General features: G+C 44.0%; 1 protein-coding gene across 2 annotated transcripts in view; it reads left to right on the forward strand.

Annotated features, from left to right (window-relative positions):
- The window catches only part of ELMOD1 (ELMO domain containing 1), a 90,236-nt gene extending 68,754 nt beyond the window's left edge, over positions 1 to 21,482 (forward strand). For both annotated transcript variants that reach the window (XM_030199376.1, XM_030199377.1), the window contains 5 exons: positions 4,880 to 5,013; positions 8,931 to 8,999; positions 11,173 to 11,223; positions 16,021 to 16,154; positions 20,235 to 21,482. In XM_030199376.1, coding sequence (XP_030055236.1) covers positions 4,880 to 5,013; positions 8,931 to 8,999; positions 11,173 to 11,223; positions 16,021 to 16,154; positions 20,235 to 20,407 — 561 coding nt within the window. In that variant the 3' untranslated portion in view covers positions 20,408 to 21,482. The remainder of the gene's footprint in view (positions 1 to 4,879; positions 5,014 to 8,930; positions 9,000 to 11,172; positions 11,224 to 16,020; positions 16,155 to 20,234) is intronic.
- The last annotated feature ends 231 nt before the right edge of the window (positions 21,483 to 21,713 follow it).

Here is a 21,713-nt window from a genome sequence, read left to right on the forward strand (position 1 = left end):
TGACATCATTATTCGGTTCACTAAATTTGCTGACAAAGAAAAGATACTGCAGAAAGCTCAGGCCCAAACCTTCCTGATTTACTGAGATTTACCGATTCAGGTATTTCAGGACTTGCATATCTTCACGCTGAGTAAGTGGAGAAAATTGAAATCAATACTGGAGTTACTGCTTTGTGAACAGATTAAATATCTCTGGGCCTTTCCATTCAGTCTCCGCTTCCCACTGACAGGCAAGCTGTGTGCTAAATAAAAACTCTTGATGAGGGTGCCTCTCAACTTGCTTCTGCTACTGTCTTAGCTCCTCAGCCCAAACCATAGCAATGGCAAATGGCTGAAATGAAACATCCTCAAAGAGCAAGACTGATTTTGCTTGATATCTGTCTGGATACAAAGTAGGTCCTTTGAAAGAGAGTGATCACTTAGGTTTGCATTGTAACCACCAGGTTTAAGAACTGGAACCTGATTTTTAAGCTGCTGGTGGTGGCAGAGTTCCATGAGGGAACCAGAATACATCTCATGTTGAGACTGCCTTTGGTGACTATCACTGTTCTTTTTCCATTTTTTTGTTTACTGCTTTGATATAATTTGGGTTATGAGTTCAGGTTGTGAAGGGTTATACTACTTTGCTTGTGACTTGGGGAGATTGAATGTGGTATGAGTGTCAGGGTGGAGGGAGGAGAGCAGGAAGCTAGGTCAGGTTCTCTTGTTTACCTGGCTAGGGCCATTTAGAGCCCTGATGCTGTGGGGATTTCATGTTTCTGTGGTAAGGTGGATATTCTATGACAGGGTTGTGGGGGGGGGGGGGGGGGGGGGAGATGGTTAGGGAGATGCTTTTACTGAGTCTTTATGACCTTTCCAACAAAGGGCTTAAATTTGCCTTGTAAGCATTGCCTTCTTTATAAGGAGCTAGAACATAAGCAAGCACATATAATTTTCTTGCTTGTCGGCAGCTCACATTGCTGGGTCCTTGAATGTGGATGCAGACTTTCTCAGCAGGCACTCCTTGGACCCAGGAGAATGGGAACTATATTTGCAAAGCGGTGATGTGGTCAACACTGCATGCCTTTGCCAAGCACTACAGGGTGGATATTGTGGCGTGCTCAGAAGCCAGTTTTGGGGCTTCAGTCCTCAGGGCAGGATCCCACCTACTCTAGGGATTGCTTTTGAAGCTACATAATGGAAGGATAAATTAGGTCTTGCCTGATAAGTTTCTTTCCATTAGTCCTTCCCACTATTCCAGAGGCCTGCCCAGAGTTTCTGAGATGTTTAGTCTGTGCGAAGTAATGGGTCAAATAACGACTGCCACCTTGCATGGTGCTTCCTGCATATCTCTTGTTCTCTACAAGTTGTCCAGAGATGAGAGAGGTCCACACATGTTTATTCGTCTGGTTAGTGTTAGGTTAGCGAGTCGTTTTGGTTGTTGTGTTTATTTTGAGCTTCTCCTCACTGCTTGTCCACATAAAGATTGAGGAGCTGGACTGTATGCCAAGAGAGATATGTCTCAACTCAGTTTTCAGTTCTCTATCTCCACCTGCTGGTTGATGGACAGAGCTATCCCACAAGTTCTGGAATAGTGGGAAGGACTAATGGAAAGAAAATTATCAGGTAAGACCTAATTTCTTCTTGAAATGCAATCAAAGCAGTCTTGAGAGAATTTATTAAAACTGCCTTCCAGCACAAACTGCAAAGGGAGGAGCAAAAGAATAAATGCCTGGCTCTAATAGCCACCTTGGAGGCTCTGCATAATGCCACTGGAATGAATTTCCAGAGAGAGCCAGGTTTTCTGTGAGTCTGAATCAAGAAGATTTGGAGTTTACATTAGCTAGAACCAAGCAGAGATAGCATGAATAACTGGCAAGGCAAGTGGGCTCCTTGCCTTTGAATTGCATAAAGCTCAAGCAGATTGTACTATACAGAAAATTAAAGATAGTTCAGGTAGACTTGCTATATATTTCAGTCCTTCCAGATCTGAGAACATTTCAGAGTTCCTAAAGGAGCTATATGCATGTGACTTACAAATAAAAAAGGGAGCAAATAATTTCCTAGTTAGCTAGTAAGACCCTTCCCACGCTAACTCTTAAACAGGGAGCCGTTAGATGCAGTAATCTCCCCTACTGAGGTGCAGAAAGCTATCAGGTGTTAAGCAGTGGCATAGCTATGTGGGGCCATGGGAGTCTAGCCCCCCACCCCAAAAAAAATTTTCCACTGGGCCCCTGGTTTTGCTGACGGGGGCCCCTATCCCAAACCAGCTGAAGCCTTGTCCAGCACCGGTCTCTGGCACCCCCGTGTGCCTGCCCTGCTGTCTCTTCCCCCTTACATCCTGCACACTCCTTTTAGTGAACACTTAAAGGAGCATGCAGGACGTGAGGAAGAAGAGAGAGCAGGGCAGGCAATGCGGCGGTGCGGGAAACCGGCGCTGGAGAATGCTTCAGTTGGCAGGGGTTGGGGACCCCTGCCAGCAGTGCCGTAGCAAGGGTGCCTGACACCCGGGGCGGGTCGCCGCTGCGCACCCCTCCCCCCCCGGGTGCAGGGCACGGCGCCCCCCCCCCCTCTGGATCGCTCCCCCCCCCCAAAACGCACCGTACCTTTCAGTGGGGGGCAGGCGGGAGGGCCGATCCGCCCCCAGTGCACGTCACTGGGAGCTGCGTCGGCTCTGCTGCTTCCCTGCTTTCTCTGCCTCGGAACAGGAAGTAACCTGTTCCGGGGCAGAAAGAGCAGGGAACCAGCGAGCTGACACCCCCCTCCAAGCGCGTGCACCCGGAGCGGACCGCCCCACCCCCCCCCTTCCTACGCCACTGCCTGCCAGCCAAGGTATTAGCTGCAGCAGTGGGTGGGGAGCAGCAGGGTGGCGGTGAGGCAGCGGCGGGATGGCAGACTAAAATGTGCCCCCCCCCCCCACCTCAGGCTCTGGCCCCCTCCCACCACAAGGTCTGGCTACGCCCCTGGCCTTAAGCAGTAGGAAAATCAGGCTTGGTCAGATTAAGTCCTTTGATACATATATTAAATTATGACAGGGGCTATAAACTAGAGAGCTGCACGGCTTCCGTCCCCGCGGGAATCCCGCGGAACCCGCGGGATTCCCGCGGGGACGGAAGCAGTTCCTGCGGGGTTCCCGCGGGGATGGAAGCAGTTCTGCGGGGTTCCCGCGGGGACGGAGGCAGTTCCTGCGGGGTTCCCGCGGGGGTGGAACCAGTTCTGTGGGCTTCCCGTGGAAGTGTAAGCTGCACCTGCACCAGCCTCTCATCTACCGAATACCAATTTATTTGAGTGCTGTCTCCTCCTCCTCTTCTTCCTTGCTTTAACAGCATAAATGTGGAAAGTCTTCCATTAAGGAGGTGGTAGAGTCACAAATGATGACGGAATTCAAAAAGGCGTGCTAACCTTAAATGGCTGCATGTGTGTGGATATGTCAAGTGACACTTAGATGGCGACTCTGGCTGTGATGAACTAGAGCTGATACCTGGCAGACTTGTATGGTCTGTGTCTCATACATGGCAATCTGGTGTAGGATGGGCTGGAAAGGGCTTAGACAGCAACTTCAGTGGCTGGAACATGAGGACAGTGCTGGACAGACTTTTATGGTCTGTGTCCCACAAATGAGAACATGAATAGGCTGGAGTGGGCTTCAATGGCAACTCCAGCAGTTGGAACATAAGGATGGGGCCAGATAGACTTCTGTGGTCTTTGTTCCAGAAACACGAAAGAAAGACCATAATCAAGTATATAATATCACACTCGTTGATTTAATGATGAATTGATCATGAGTGTGACTATTGGGCAGAGTGGATGGACCGTTCAGGTCTATTTGCTGTCACTTACTATGTTACTATTAATCCTCTTTGCTCCCAGGCTGGTGCACAGACCTCAGCTCTGACACAGGCACGAGAATCAGATGTCACCTGACCAACTGGCGCGTGCATGTGGCGACCTCTCAGCACACACTGCCAGTGAATCAGAGACAAATCTTACATGTGCGCACCAGAGTGTTCCAAGTTCCAACTTTCGTTCCTTTCTTGCCTACAGTGCTGTGGCTCAAATCCAGAGAGAGACTGAGGGAGCTGACTGGAACTTTCTTTATGTACTATTAAATTCTTACGGGGATGGGTGGGGATGGGTTAAATTCTTGCGGGGACGGGTGGGGACGGGTTGGGATGGTTTAAATTTTTGCGGGGATGGGTGGGGATGGGTAAGATTCCAGTGGGGATGGGTGGGGACGGGTAAGATTCCAGCAGGGACGGGCGGGGATGGGTAAGATTTCTGTCCCCGTGCAACTCTCTACTATAAACCTTACAAGAAGGTCATAAAGTGCACCCACCACATAGTTCACTATTGACTGTTCAGTTAGGACTGGATTCTATATATGACACCTAACAGATCAGCACTGAAATGAAATGCACCTATGTGTATTCTATCAAGTTCGCCTAAATTTAGGCATAGGATTATAGAATACGCTGAACGCCTGTCTGCACGACTAAATGTCATTGCGGGCAGTAATTCCAAGTAAAGCTTGGTGTAAATATTGATGCCTAAATTACACGCGGACTGGGTGTATTCTATAACCATTGCATGTAGATTTTAGAACACCCCACGACCTGCCCATTCCACGCCCATGGCCATGCCCCCTTTTCAACTATGCGACTTAAAATGTATGCACATCACGTTATAGAATACACTTGTTAACTAATTAAGTTGCACTCGCAAATCCAGACTACGACTGGATTTGCATTCACAACTTAAGTCACCCTATATAGAATCCAGGGGTTAATGCTGATATATTTTGCTTTTATCTTTGTTATGTTAATATTTATCTTGCATGCCATTTTCCCATCTCTAAAAAAGAAGATGTATAAATTCATGCCATCAATATACTTCTTTCTAGTTATGGAGTCTGCTGAAACCCGGTATCCCCCTGCAAAGTCGGATCTCCAAGCAGTGGTCTGAGATTGGTTTCCAAGGTGATGATCCAAAAACGGATTTTAGAGGGATGGGTCTTCTAGGATTAAGCAGTTTATTGTAAGTATATGTTCAACTACACAATATATATATACATGCATGTGTGTACGCACAAGTGCATATCTTATAGATATATATTTATGTACTATACACATACATACATACATATATTCATACAGAGGTCACTGTATAAGATTTGTTGGTGCAATTTTGGGCATTGCCTGATTAAATCTTTGATCTTAAAACTCCACACCCTCTGATTCCATAAATTTTGTCCAGCCCTTCCATACCTCCTACCTACCCTTTGATCTAGTCTTACCTACCTTCCTACCTGCCCTCAGTTGTACTTTTGCCTATCCCCACCCCCTACCATTTTGGCTAACCTACCCTACCCCACCCACCCCATCAACCAGCCCACTCCTCCACCCATCTACCCAACACCTCAGACATCCACTTATCTACTCTAGTTAGTAGATAGAGTAGGGTGAATGGGTGAGCTGAGCCTTGCATAGTGCTTTGCAGAGAGAGCTATGGAACCAGTGGGTGTTCTGGAGGGGGGAGGGGGAAGAATTTGAGAAGAATGTGAGAAAATGTGAAGAGTCTGCTGTAGGCTGTGGAAAAGGACTGACAGCAAACGCGAGAACTTTACATTAAAAAAATGCAAAAACTTTACATAGTGGGCAGACATGGGGGGGGGGGGGGGGGTGGCACTTCCTGAAAGGGCACATGAGGAGTTGGAAAGGACTAGAAAAGAGAGCTAGAGAGTGCATGCACTTGTATATGGCTCTCTGTCTCTGGCAGGAACAATCTCTTTGAAAATCTGGGCTGGAATGGAGCTGTCCACTGATACAAATGTACTTGTATGTCTGCTAACTGAAGGAGGGATCTTTTCAGCATGAAGAATTTACCCAGTTGGGCAAATTCCTTTAAAAACTAACCTAATACAGTACTGCTTCCACTCTGTACCCTTTCAGAAGCACCAAAGAAAACCAAATATTTTATTTTGCTTCTTCCATTTGTGAAGCTTTTCCTCATGGTTTTTATGTGAGTGGAATTTTCCCGATCCTAAATTATTGATTGGCTTCTTTATGTTACCTTGCTCTGAACCTTGTTTTGGGGATAAAGTGGATTATAAAATCATTAAAGTAAAATGTAAAATTTACAGATTTATGCCTCAGCCACATTGCCTGTAAATCTCACTTTTTGGTGCAGTCCACCCTTGGTATCTCTGGTTTGTACCAGAGGTAGTGGAGGGTGAAAATGGCTTGCCCAATTTCCTTGGTTCTCAGCCCACCCTACTACGCTTCCCCTGATTGTTGAGCCCGTTTACATTCCAAGTTCCCATCCTTCACATACAAAGAGATCCATTATTTACAGCCAAGCTACAAGATACCACTATATCTGCTCTGACGCAAGGGACAGAGACAGACACCTTGAAATCCTGACTGCATCCTTCGAACAGAAAGGCTACAACCCCCAAATAATATCCAAGAATATTGTCTCCTCCCTCAAAACACCCAGGGAAAATCTGCTACAGTACAAAGAAAAAAAAAGCCACAGACTGAATCCCCCTTATAGTGACATACAACCCAGAGCTGGAAAAATTAAGAAAAATCATAAAAGATCTTCAGCTTCTACTCCAGGAGGATGAATTACTGAAAGAGATATTCCCATCCCCACCGGTGCTGGCTTTCCGACAGCCACCCAACTTAAACAACAAGCTAATCAGAAGTAAGCTCCCAACACAGACTCAAAAAGAAGAGAATGGCACACATCCTTGCAATATATCCAGCTGCAAGCTTTGCCAAAACATTTCACAGGACCCCACAGTCATTCACAATGGGAAAATATTCAACATAAATGAATCCTTTACATGCTCATCTTCCAATGTGGTATACATCATTCAGTGTAAAAAATGTGACGAAGGATGCTATATTGGAGAAACAAGCCAGATGCTAAAGACAAGATTTAATTGACATAGACATCACATGAAAAATGCCAGTGCCAGCCAGGATTCCACTCCTGTGGGGCAGCACTTTACAAAACCAGAACACTGTATCAGTGATTTCATAGTAAGAATCCTGAAAGGTAACTTTAAAACAATACAGGAACGTAAGACTTTTGAAGTCAGAATGATTGAATATTTTGACACCCACCAGACAGGACTTAACAAAGATCAGGGTTTTCTAGCCCATTATAAACCATAAAGTTGTATTGCTCTATTTGTCACCCTCCTCTCACCTATCCACCCCCATCCTGTTAGACTGTCACTGAAATGCTTTGATGTTTCACTTATATATACTGTCATCTACCAACACTTGCTTATTTCCAATCTGACGAAGAAGGGCAACCTTTGAAAGATAATCAAGAAATGTATTGTTATGTCCAATAAAAAAGGTATCATCTTCTTTTCCATGTTTTATTTTGCTTTATTCTATTGATTACCTTTAAAAGTGGACTAACACAGCTACCACAACTCTCTACTCAAGTTCCCACCAAAAGTGATTCTCCCACCCCTTTGTCCCCCTACCCTGTGCCCTAAATTGCTCCCCAAAGTATACCACTGACTGACCCCTTTTTTAATAATCTTGTCCTCCCCTCTGTGTCTTACCCCAATCCCCGTCCCTTTCCCACCCTTGTGATGATCTCTGCCCTGTGTCAGCTGATCCCTCTTCCACTCTCCAGCCAGGGTCAACCCTGCATAGCCTGCAGGATTCAATGTAGGCCCAGTCCTTTGAACTACGTGCTGGTCCTTATTCCAAACTCCTGCTTCCGCAGCCTCTTCGGGTAACCGTTACTCAAGCCGTCAACAAACGTGCAGCCACACTGATACTTCTATAGGTTAAGAGTTTTTATTTACACAGGCTTAGTTACACAGACTTATTCCTGTTCCAACTTCTTTATCACAGAACAGTTCTTCATCTCAGGTTTCTCACATTTTACTCCACCTTGACAATATCGTTCAAGTTCCTTTCTCAAGACATTCTAATCACAGTCCAGTTTCTCTTGTCACTACCTTCCTTTTCCAGGTAGTTTACTGGCTACTTTCTCTTCTCACAAACAGTTCATTCTATCAACATAGCTTCAACCTCCTCTCCCACGGAGACTTTAATTACAGTCCAACCTTGCAAGGCACTCCCCTCTGTGCACAACTAATTGGCTGAGTTACTTTCCTCCACAGGTTCCTCCCCAACTGCCTCAGCTTTATTTCTCCAATTTTAAACAGTTGGGGTAATACTGTAGCCAGGAAACCTCTCATCTTGCCATCTGCAGTCTGTGCTAATGCCGACACCTCCATGCGCTCCTCCTCCATCTCCTCCCCTGCTCCCTTTTTATCCCATTCCATATCCTCCTCCTCCCCACAGGTTTCTCCCAGCTGCTCCCCATCTCCCTGATCAGAAACCGTCTCCCAGTCCTGCCCCTCCCCCTCTATTTCCTGTGAGTCCTGCACCGGGTCTGGGGGGTTGTGTGAATGGTAGCGAATTCCATGTCTATAAGGAACCCCTGCTCTTCCTCCCAAACACACTTCCCGCCTGTCTCTGCCTTTGCTCTCCTTGAAGCAGTCTTCTCTCAAACCCCTTACACCTGTCAGATCAGCCATCCCCAGAGGAGCAAACTCACTCTCCCGGAGGCTTGAACTTTCCCAAACCAATTCCCAATTCAGGCGTCATTAATAATAGGATATATTGTGCATGCACAACAGAATATATTCCATACACAAAACTGGGCCCTGTTTACTAAGCCGCTCTGTAGGCGCACTAACCTTTTAGCATGCACTAAAAATTAGCATATGCTAGTAATAGAGACACCCATTATGTTCTTATAGGTGTCTCTAGCGTTAGCACATGCTAATTTTTAGCGTGCGCTAAAAAGTTTGCACGCCTACAGCGCGGCTTAGTAAACAGGGCCCTCTGTGAATATTTGTCCCGAATGTCTATAGAATTTTGACTAAGTGTTGAAACCTTTTATCCCAACAGATATTTTGCAGAATGGGATACTACATCAGCTCTGCAAATCCTGTCGGACTGTCTTCATCCAAAGTACAGGTAATTTGTCTACCAGTAGATAAGTTAGCGTTGAAACGGAGGCTGTATTTGCAGCTGCTCTTATAAGTTACCAAAGAATATTATTTCAGGCAGGTATAGTATATCATTTAGAGGTTGATGTGCTGAGTTGTAAAGAGTTTTGTGGCAAAAGTACAGTTTAAGATGCATAACATTTCTGCTCATATTCGCACGCAGATGAGCCTGATAAAAAAAGTTATGCACTGATTTTTCTACATGTAACTTTTAATTCATGCATAGGTTTTCACAACATTATTAGTTGCTTTGCGTGATTTTGCATCACAACAGCTCATTAATGATGATGAAATCTTTGCACCTAGCAGACTACTTTTAAAGCTTATTTCTGCAAATGTTTTTGCAGTAGAAGCCATGCACACACAAAGCATTCAGAAGGTTGACGTGCTTGGATTTCTGCCTGATTTGCATGTTGTTTCGCCATACGGATGCTGTATGCATAACATTTTCAGTTATATGTCAGCCTCTGTGTAATCTCTGTGTGTTAGTTGTATGGAACTTAAACATGATCATGCACTCAAATTCTCTACCATTCCAAAACTGTCAAAATGAGTGGATTTGGTTTTGACTCTAACATTATTGCTTCTGCATTCTTTTGAAGTCCTTTTCTTGTATGTATCTTTTCAACACTCACCCAACCTACAGTTAATGTCTGTATTTTTCATTGTTATATATTCTGCCAAAGATGTCTTTTTAATAGTTTTTTTTTCTTCACATCGTTGATTTCCCTTCAACAAAGAGGACTTTGTCAGGCACATAAGTGGAGTGACATTATTATTTAACGGCACCAAGGCTGAATGGTTCTCCCAGAACTCAGAACCAATTGTAAAGTTCCAAGGATTTGTGGCCTTTCCCATGCACAGCAGTATCCTGCCTGTTTAGTTTTTGTTTTTCCACCCTACCAAATGGATGCAAAAACAAAGCTACTTACTAATGTGCATTGAAGACTTGTTCAGTGCGGTAACTGCAGAGGACATGTTGGGCATGCTTGCACAACACATACTGTGCATTTAATGTTTGTTGAGAAAGCATGGAAACTGCAAAAACTTACTGCACTTTAGTAAAAGAACTTCTTAACTATTATTTTTCTTTTTTTGTTATTTATACCATTGCTGTGTAGTAGTGGTATGACAGTGTTTTTCAGTGAAAGGCCCGAGGGGCAATTGCAGCCCCTAGAAACCACTGGGGTGGCTCCCATCGTCATTTTGGGTTTTTAAATGCTATTTTCTGCCTCTCTACCCAAGCTCGCAACAGAAAAGAGGAAATAGATCTGGGGGGGGGGGGGGGGGGAAGCTGCATATTTCAAGGACAAGGCATTTCTCAGTAGACAAAGAGAATGGAAATGGAAATGCCCACCTCCTTGAGGATACCCCAATGAAATGTTTGAAAACAGGCTGTTGGGGATGGATATAATTGACATGCACTGGTCAGCAATGTCATGGCTCTCCTTCAACTCCAAAGTGGCCCTGAGGTAAAAATTAGTGAAGACCACTGCTGTATAAGGTATATACAGATAGATATATAGAGATACATAAAATATTAGATTTAGGGGCCCTTTTACTAAGGCGTGGAGGCGCCTATGCGCATCCAACACACATCAGTTTGGATCTACCACCTGGCTACCACTTGCCCCAGGTGGTAATTCCATTTTGTAAGCATGTCCGATACGCTCGGCAGAAAATATTTTTTATATTTTACCACGTGGCGCTAAGCGGGCAGTTATCAGCAGTGTACATGCACTGACGATTACCGCCCGGTTTACGGTTGAGACCTTACCACTAAGTCAGTGAGTGGCGGTAAGGTCTCAGGCCCAAAATGGAAACATGACAATTTTTATTTTGCCGCACGTCCATTTTCAGCAGGAAAAAAGTCCTTTTTGCGGGCACACTGAAAAATGGACCTGCGCGCGTCCAGTACACACGCCTACAACAGCGCAGGCCATTTTTCAGCACACCTTAGTAAAAGGACCCCTTAGTTAATCTGTTCTAAATAATATCATCCTCTAATCTGTTTTCAATCATTTGATCTAATTTTGACATGTCAGCTAAATCGTAAATTACAGTAATATTTAACATCATGGAACCCAGTTGAAAGATAGTTGTTGAAACTATGAGACTGATTTTTTTTTTTTTTTTTGCAGCAACTTCAACAAAGCAGAGTGGGAGAAGAAAAAATTCGATAAGGCAATTGGGTAAGGGGAAAGACTTTTTGCATGAAAATTTATACTATGCAAAACTCATAAATTAGATGCTATGATTGGATATTAGAGATCACATAAAGTAAGACTTGTCTTCCTTGTGCCCAGTCACTGGCATAAGTTACTTTCTCTTCAAATGAATCATCCTGTACTCCCAACTGGCCACATTTTGGTGTATGCAACTGCACATCTATTTCTAGCACTGAGTCAAGGGATAGTCAAGGGTTTTTCAACTACAGTGTTTGAAAATATTATTTAAGTGCCATGTCTTTAAACAAAATGTGAAGCTTCATTTATTGCAATTTAATTAATAGTATTATTACTTTCGTGCTCACTATAATTGATAATAATAAATATACTCACAGCACGTAAATCGTATTCACACAGTCTTTTTACTTCTTTTAATCTTTTAGACTTCAGATTTCTCCGGTGTGTTTATTATATTTCATAAACTACACCTCACCGCTATGTTTAAATATAAACCGCGGGAATCCTCATTAGTCTTGAGTGTTCTTAATTTTTACTTCTTTTTTAATTTTTTTATATAACTCATTAATACAGCACTTATCTTATTTTCCGATTTTTTCTACTGGTTACTGATACGCTCTACAGTGCGCTTCTGTTATCGCTCCAGAAGAAGGAATGACGAAACAGAAGCGCACTGTAGAGCGTATCAGTAACCAGTAGAAAAAATCGGAAAATAAGATAAGTGCTGTATTAATGAGTTATATAAAAAAATTAAAAAAGAAGTAAAAATTAAGAACACTCAAGACTAATGAGGATTCCCGCGGTTTATATTTAAACATAGCGGTGAGGTGTAGTTTATGAAATATAATAAACACACCGGAGAAATCTGAAGTCTAAAAGATTAAAAGAAGTAAAAAGACTGTGTGAATACGATTTACGTGCTGTGAGTATATTTGCAATTTAATTAAGTAATCAGGATCTTAAATTACCTGCTGCTTTCTTTTGTCTAAATGAACCACTGACATGGAGGGGCATAATTGAACGAAAATGCCTATCTCCATGGGCGTTTATCTCCAAGAACGGGTCCGTGAAGGGGTGGACCGAACCGTATTTTGGGAAAAAATAGACGCCCATGTTTTATTCAACAATGTGTGAGCTGGGCGTTTTTGTTGTTCAGCGATAATGGAAAATGAAAGCGCCCAGCTCAAAAACGAATAAGTCCAAGGCATTTGTTCGTGGGAGGGGCCAGGATTCGTAGAGCACTGGTCCCCCTCACATGCCAGGACATCAACCGGGCACCCTAGGGGGCACTTTTACAAAACAAAAGGTAAAAGAGCTCCCAGGTGCATAGCACCCTTCCCTTGTGTGTTGAGCCCCCCAAATCCCCCTCAAAACCCACTGCCCACAAGTCTACACCATTACTATAGCCCTAAGGGGTGAAGGGGGGCACCTACATGTGGGTACAGTGGGTTTGGGGGGGTTGGACGACTAATAAGCATTAAGCAGCACAATTGTAACAGGTAGGGGGGGATGGGCCTGGGTCCACCTGCCTGAAGTCCACTGCACCCCCTAACAACTCCTCCAGTGACCTGCATACTGCTGCCAGGGAGCTGGGTATGACATTTGAGGGTGAAAATAAAAAGTTGTGAAACATCATTTTTTGTGGTGGGAGGGGGTTAGTGACCACTGGGGGAGTCAGGGGAGGTCATCCCCGATTCCCTCCAGTGGTCATCTGGTCATTTAGGGCACTTTTTGGGGCCTTATTCGTGAAAAAACAGGGTCCAGGAAAAGTGTCCTAAATTCTAGCTAAAAACGCATACTTTTTTCCCATTATCGGTGAAATGCGCCCATCTTTGTTCGGCAGATAACCACGCCCCAGTTCCGCCTTCGCCACACCTCTGACACGCCCCCATCAACTTTGTCCGCATCCGCGACGGAGTGCAGTTGAAAACGTCCAAAAATCGGCTTTCGATTATACCGCTTTATTCGTTTTTGTGAGATAAACGTCCATCTCCCGATTTAGGTCGGAACTTGGGCGTTTTTCTCGTTCGATTATAAGCAGGATAGTGTTTCTGCAGTAGACTACTGTCTGTTGAGGTGTTATATCAAGGTTACCTAGGATGTAACTGTGCATATCTGGAAATAGGATGGTTGTATGATTCTCTGTGCAGGTACCAGAAAATTTTCAAAACAAAAATTTGCATGTATGTCCGTTTTCAACATTATCCCATGGAAATTACATGTGGAATCAGATGTATGAATTGCTGCATATGGAACGTTTTTTATCTGTGGACACTAGTTCAAGCTGAGTGCGTAAGATGTTTCTGTGCACCTGGTCGGATTATTTAGCTACCTTTTCCACATGAGTGTGTTCCGTACTCCTTAATATCTTAGAGGTTTAATTGTGTTGTTTATTCTGCATTGAGTATCCACTATTTTTGCCTATGATGGAGCTTTTTTCTGTTTCTGCTGTCTTGGGTGGGGACTTTAGGGGGAAGACTTTAGAGGTGGGTTGGGGTATAGGCTGAGGGGGGGGGTTGGCTGGGTATGTTGATGTTTGTTATATTTTGAAATGAATAAAGATATTTGCCCATAAATTTACTCTCACTTTGAGTTGCTGTTAGAACAGACATGGGCAACCATTCATTAAAACTGCTTCAGCTATGTCACGGATTCAGGAATAGTGAGCCCTTGGACCACAGCCGAGGCTGTGGCAGACAAGTCACCTAGGCTGGCACAGGGCAAGTGTCAGAACAAATCAGGACTAGGCAAGACAGAATACAAGCAGGTTAGGGACAGAAGCAAGATTACAGACCAAAGACAAAGCAGGAGCAGGCTAGAAGTACAACAAGAACAGTAGCAAGACTAACAACAAGACAGGAACAGGACTTGGCTTGGCAGGAACAGGAACCCAGGAATCGGGAACAGACTTGGCTTAGCAGGAACAGGAATCAGGAACAGACTTGGCATGGCATCAGGAACAGACTTGGCTTAGCAAGAACAGGAATCAGGAACAGGCTTGGCAGGATCAGGAACCAGGAACAGACTTGGCTTGGCAGGAACAGGAATCAGGAACAGAGCTTTGACTATAGTAGAAAGTAGGAACAGGATAAAGAGGAACCACCCAAAAATGCAAGACAAGGCTGGGCCACACAGCCACTCAAAGGGTAAAGGGAAGTTACCCAGGGAAGCAACACCAGGCTGGGCCACACGGCCACTGAAAGGGTAAAGGGAAGCCAAACAGAGAAGCAACTCAAGGCAGGGCCACACAGCCACTCAAAGGGAAAAGGGAAGCCACACAGAGAAGCAACTCAAGGCTGGGCCACACAGCTAATCAAAGGGTAAAGGGGAGCCACACAAAGAAGCAAGGCTGTGCCACACAGCCACTCAGATTCAAACATCAGATACAGCAAGCAAAGGGTAAAGGGTAACCACACAATGAAGCAAGGCCTTCAGGAACATGATTCAGAAACAAGGCTTTCAGGTACAAGACTCTGACACACAGGAACAAGCATTCAGGGACAAGACTCACAGGAACAAAGCCAGGCAGGAATCAGGGCATTTAAGAATAAAGTTTGCAATAGCAAGGCTTTCAGGAACATGGTTCAAAAACAAGGCTTTTAGGTACAAGACTCAGAAACACAAGAACAAGCATTCAGGGACAAGACTCACAGGAACAAAGCCAGGCAGGAAACAAGGCATAGGAATAAAGCAAAGCAGGACTTGGATCCAAACAGGGAACACAAAGACCTGTTGCAAAGGCATGGCATGAGAGTTCCAAGGTGCTTTATAAAGGACTTTGCTGATGATGTCACAACTTGGAATGAGGCTTGAATAGACTGTATTGAGGCGATAGCAGGGACACCAGAGTGAGGCTTGGAGAGCAGGAACACCAGGCAGCAGATACATCAATGCAGGGACAAAGCAGTCCGGAGAAGCCACAGAGCCAGATCACTGGGAAAAGGTGAGTCTGGACACAGGGGAACGTCCACAGCCGTGACAAGCTAGCAGCTACTCACTGGTCCTGGCCTCATGCTCTTTCACACTGTGCTTTCCTTGTGGCAAGCAGCTGACAGCAGCATTGAACATTGATAACCTTTCTTTCAGCCCCTCCCTCTTCCAGTTGCTCTAATACAAAGCACAGTCTGATTTCTATGTTCACAACTGGCACACTATGCTCTGGACATAAGTTTACAGTGTCGGTGGTGAACCCAAAAATAAGGCCTGCAACAATAAGTGTAACATCAGCTATATGCAGGAACAGCTGATCACAGAGCCAGCAGAAAACAAACAGTGGTACCAGCAGTAGAGGCCTTTTGAGGCTCCTCATTCTGTCATATGCAGCCTCCATGTCCTGGAACACAGAGCCACCACAGGCCAGAAGAAAGGCTCATAGAGATTGTCTGTGGCCCACAGGGCTAGTTTGTCCTAAAACAGGAATTCTCAAACCAGTCCTCAAGACACACCCAGCCAGTCAGGTTTTCACCTTCAATGAATATGCATGAGATAGATTTGCATACAGTGGAGGTAGTGCATGTACATTTTTCTTCTCTATATTCATTGTGGATTTCCTGAAAACCTGACTGTCTGAATGTGTCCCAATAGCTAAGTTGAGAACCCCTGTCCTAAAAGAATCAAACTACTGTAGACTTTAGTTTCGTAGTCTACTAGTATTACTCCAGTGCTTTATGTACTAAAAACATGCCAGATCATGTGGAACATTGCTGCCATTTAGTTTTCTGTTTCCCAATTTGGGTTTTTGTTTGTAACACCTTGAAACTACATGAAAATGTAAAATAATGTTTCTATTTCTTTTTGTTTCAGCTATTCATTTGCTATTGTTGGAATCAACATAACAGACCTTGCATATAACTTGCTTATAAGTGGAGCACTGAAAACTCATTTGTACAACGTTGCCCCAGAAGCTCCAGCACTGAAGCATTTCCAACAAACATTCTGTAGGTTTTCATCAAATTTAATTATGGGTTTCTGTTTATGTTTAAATATGTTCGTTAACGAAAGAGTAACAAAACAGGGAATAAATGGAATGAAACCACAGGCAAAATGATAAAGGGGATGGAACTCCTCTCATATGAGGAAAGGTTAAAGAGGTTAGGGCTTTTCATTTTGGAAAAGAGACAGATGCAGTGGTGTACCAAGGGTGGGGTGGTGGGGGCGGACCGCCCTGAATTCAGATCATAAGGGGTGAAGGGGGGCACCTACATGTGGGTACAGTGGGTTTCGGGTGGGTTTTGGAGGGTTCCCATTTTCCACCACAAGAGTAACAGGTGGAGGGGGATGGGCCTGGGTCCGCCTGCCTGAAGTGCAGTGCACCCACCACAACTGCTCCAGGGACCTGTATACTGCTGCGATGGACCTGAGTATGACATTTGAGGCTGGCATAGAGGCTGGCAAAAAAAAGTTTTTAAAGTATTTTTGAGGGTGGGAGGGGGTTAGTGACCACTGGGGGAGTCAGGGGAGATGAACCCCGATTCCCTCCGGTGGTCAGTTGGGGCACTTTTTTGGGATTTGACCTGAAAAAAAAGGGACCAAATAAAGTGGACCAAATTCTCGTCAAGGCTGGCTTTCTTTTTTCGATTGGGCGAAGCTGGCCATCTCAATGCACGTCCCCCCATCCCGCCCCGTCCTGCCTTCGCTACCGTGCCAAGACGCCCCCTTGAACTTTCGCCGGCCCCGATTTGGCCGGATTCAGGAGATCGCCGGCCATCTCCCGATTTGTGTCGGAAGATGGCCGGCGATCTCTTTCGAAAATAAGCTGGACAGTAAACTAAAATACATAATTCATAAGATCCATTTGAGCAGCACATTCTCCAATTTTATGCCAGTTACAAAATTCAGTTTGGTCCAGGGAAGATACATTATGTTCCATGATGTCTTACGCGCCTGAATGTTTGAATGGACAATTAGTTTTGACAATTTTAGGTTTTCTTGTATAAATAAAATGTATTGTATCTTGATTGAACCCTATCCAGCTTATAATCGAAATAGAAAAACGCCTATATTTTGACCCAAATCGGGAGATAGACGTTTATCTCACAAAAATGAATAAAGCGGTATAATCGAAAGCCGAATTTGGACATTTTCAACTGCACTCCGTCGCGGATGCGGACAAAGTTGATGGGGGCGTGTCGAAGGTGTGGTGAAGGCGGAACTGGGGCGTGGTTATCGGCCAATCAGAGATAGGCGCCTTTCGCCGATAATGGAAAAAAAATATGCGTTTTTAGCGAGAATTTAGGGCACTTTTCCTGGACCCTGTTTTTCCACGAATAAGACCCCAAAAAGTGCCCTAAATGACCAGATGTCCATTGGAGGGAATCGGGGATGACCTCCCCTGACTCCCCCAGTGGTCACAAACCCCCTCCCACCACAAAATATGCCGTTTCACAACTTTTTATTTTCACCCTCAAATGTCATACCCACCTCCCTGGCAGCAGTATGCAGGTCACTGGAGCAGTTATTAGGGGGTGCAGTGAACTTCAGGCAGGTGGACCCAGGCTCACCCACCCCCCAACTGTTACACTTGTGCTGGTAAATGGGAGCCCTCCAAACCGCCCCCCAAACCCACTGTACCCACATGTAGGTGCCCCCCTTCACCCCTTAGGGCTATAGTAATGGTGTAGACTTGTGGGCAGTGGGTTTTGAGGGGGATTTTGGGGGGGCTCAACACACAAGGGAAGGGTGCTATGCACCTGGGAGCTGTTTTACCTTTTTTTTGTTTTTGTAAAAGTGCCCCCTAGGGTGCCCGGTTGGTGTCCTGGCATGTGAGGGGGACCAGTGCACTACGACTCCTGGCCCCTCCCACGAACAAATGCCTTGGATTTATTCGTTTTTGAGCTGGGCGCTTTCATTTTCCATTATCACTGAAAAACAAAAACGCCCAGCTCACAAATTGTCGAATAAAACATGGACGTCTATTTTTTTTGAAAATACGGTTCGGTCCGCCCCTTCACGGACCCGTTCTCAGAGATAAACGCCCATGGAGATAGACGTTTTCGTTCAATTATGCCCCTCTATGTGAGTAAGCTGCCATCATGTACAAGCAAAGTAAATATTTCAAGTTGGAACTCATTGAATTATTTTTCAGTATCTTAGGAGTTCTTATACTAAGTTGCAGTAAGAATTGACCTTAGCACACTCTTATGTGGTTCTTTCAGGCTCATTAAAGGCTAGATTCAATATATGATGCCTGAAAAATCCGCTCAGAAAAAAGTACTCCTAGGCATATTCTCTAAAGTATGACTACATTTTATGGAATAAGCTTACATTTCCACGTGATATATAGAATATGCCAAGCACCTCTCCAAGCGACCAAATTTGACCGTGTCCATTTAGACCATGTTTTACTTGGTGTAATTCGGCTCTGGAATTCGTTTAGCTTAGCAGAGTTTAAAAAAGGTTTGGATGGCTTCCTAAAGGAAAAGTCCATAGACCATTATTAAATGGACTTGGGGAAAATCCACTATTTCTGGGATAAGCAGTATAAAATGTTTTGTACTTTTTTGGGATCTTGCCAGGTATTTGTGACCTTTTTGGAAACAGGATGCTGGGCTTGATGGACCTTTGGTCTTTCCCAGTTCGGCAATACTTATGTACTAAATCCTGATGCCTATATTAGGCGTAGAGCGGGTGTATTCTATAATAATGTGCATAGATTTTAGAAACACCCAAGACCCACCTATTCCATGCCCTTAACCATGCCCCCTTTTCAACTATATGGCTTAGAATTTACATGCACCACGTTACAGAATACACTTAGCGAGTTGTTCGTAATTAATGCCAATTAGTGCTGATAATTGCTCGTTAACATCCAATTGACAGCACTGATTAGTTAGTTAGCCAGTTAAGTTACGCGCATTGTTATAGAATACGCTGTGATATCCTTGTGGAAATTAAGGCATGATATATAGAATTTCAGGGTAAGGCAATTTTTTACCAATGCCACAAAAAAAAATAGCCTTTTTTCTATTACCTTCATTAGACCCTGTGTTAATATTACCATGGTAGGAAGGGCTCCAGCATTAACTATGTGCTAAACAGTGAATGTGCAGTAATGTAGATGTGCTATATGACTCTCACATCCACCCCCACTCTCTGTCCCCGACATGCCCCTCCCCCAAAATAATTACCATGCAGTTAGCATGCACACCTGCCAAAGTTAACACAGAATGCTTTACCGTGTCCCACATTAGGTGTGTGCTAGCATCTAACACAGCTTAGCAAAAGGACCCCTTAGTTATGATATTTAATTAGAATTACTAGCTTGTATTCAGAACCCTGTTCCCTAAAGGTTCTCTCCCATTTTCCCCCAGTTTCTATATTTGGCTCCCAAAATTGGGCACCAATCCAAGATGTATGCCCAATTAAATTGGCTAAGGAGACAATTAGTACCAATAAATGGGAGCTAATAAGCACTAATTAGCACAAATTTGGAATTGAGTACACATTTTGCTATTCACTATTCTGTAACAATGTGCGCCCAAATTCTGTAGTGCACAGCCCAAAAGGGGGCGTGGCCATGGGAGGTGCATGGGCAGGTCGGGCGCTGGGAATTACATCAGGCTTGAGCAGGTGTATGTCCTGGCACCTAAATTTGGGCACCAAAATCGGCACTCATTTTTTGAGTATCCATTATAGAATAGCATTGTGCATTGGTTTTCTTAGTGCTGATTTTTGAGCACTATTTACTGAATCTTGCCCTTTGTGTCTATGGGAAAAGAATGCCCTGAATAAGGTTGGCATAGTTCTCATTTTGTCCTCTCTGTCTAGGGTTGCCAACTGAATCCAGATTTGCCCAAGAGGGTTGATCCAGTCCTGGGCTTACCCCAGTGCATGTAGGGATTTGTAGCCTTGCTTTTCTTAGGGAATCCAATGGGGAAGTCAGAACCACATGTCCTTGCATGCAGTGGGGTAAGCCCAGGATTGGATCAACCCTGTCGGGCAAATCTGGATCTAGTTGGCAACCCTATCTCTGTCTCTTGTAATTAGTTATTGAAATATTGGATTATTTTCTCTTTTAGGCTATCTGATTCTTGAGTTCCATAAGTTTTGGATTGAAGAAGATCCCCTGGACATAATGGAGTTCAATCGTGTGCGAAACAAGTTTCACAAGAAAATCTTAAAACAACTTCAGAATCTAGACATGGCTTTGTGCCCTCACTTTGCTGCCTCTGAAGATGTAATTAACATCTAGTTATTTGCTTGACAGAAAAAAAAAAAACCACAGCCTCACTGTTGTGTCTGTTCACAGCTTTGATCATTACTAATACACAGAATGACAATAGTGATTGTATGCATGCTGTTTAGTGCAGTATTCATCTATTTTTGTGATAAATATTAAATCCCCATACACTTAGTGTTTTCAGGGGATTTCTCATGAAATGACAGTTCATATTGCGACATTTTGCAGTGTTATATTTTGAACCAACATGTGAAAAGAGTTTTATATTTTTTTAGATTTTTTCCATAATTCAGCACTGAAGTGTTATATTTCTCTAGCTTAGTTTTATACATGTGTGTTAATTACCGTAGGCTTGTTTTGTGAAAGCTTTTTAACTTTGGTGATACAATGTCTGATTATCATTAATGAGAACTTAAGCATAGGTCACCTCATCTAAACATATTGTATGTAAGCTGGTTCAGAATATTAAGTTTGACTTTATTTCCCGTAAATGTATAATGCTTTGGGAATATAAGAGAATTATGAAAAACAATTGTAATTGAGACGTTTAGGGCGCTGTTTACTAAGGTGCGCTAGCGAGTCGCCCATATGTTTCTATGGGCAAGTTTAGTGCTTAGCACGCGCTAAAAACGCTAGTGCACCCTTAGCACTGCTTAGTAAACAGGGCCCTTAATTTTGAATGTATTTTTACAAAGAGTAGAGTAGTGAAACTTATATAGCAGTACATTCCGCATACAGTATTGATAGTGAGGGCACTTGCCAGGACTGCACATATCTGTTACATAGAGGGGAGACATACCAGAAATCAGTCAGCATCTAGGAACACATACCTCATCTATTGGGTCTTTTACTAAGGCGCACTGGCGTTTTTAGTGCGCGCTAAAAATAGGCGAAAGATGCCAACGTATTCCTATGGGCGTCTTTAGCATTTAGCACACACCTATTTTAGTTTTAAACAATTTTATTGATGACCTATCACAAACAATTCAATATTCATACGCTATGTTCAAGATACATCAGGAAACAAAAGAACAACTTGTAATCATAACATAGAGGTAGCCATCACTTTTCTCTTTAGCTTCCTCCCTCCCTACTCCCAGCTATTTCTCCCTTTTTCGTACCTCTATATCCCTCCCCGCAACCCCCCGTCTGCCCTTCCTTACCCCTCTAATATTCCTCCCCCCTGTAACCTCCCTCCCCTTTTGTCCACCCCCTTCCAGGCAGCTACATATCTCCAATAGCATGCACCTATTTTTAGCGCACGCTAAAAATGCCAGTGCGCCTAAGTAAAAGGCCCTCCTAGTGTAGGAGTTATGTA

Source organism: Microcaecilia unicolor, chromosome 4, assembly GCF_901765095.1.
Source record: "Microcaecilia unicolor chromosome 4, aMicUni1.1, whole genome shotgun sequence".
Lineage (NCBI taxonomy): Eukaryota > Metazoa > Chordata > Amphibia > Gymnophiona > Siphonopidae > Microcaecilia > Microcaecilia unicolor.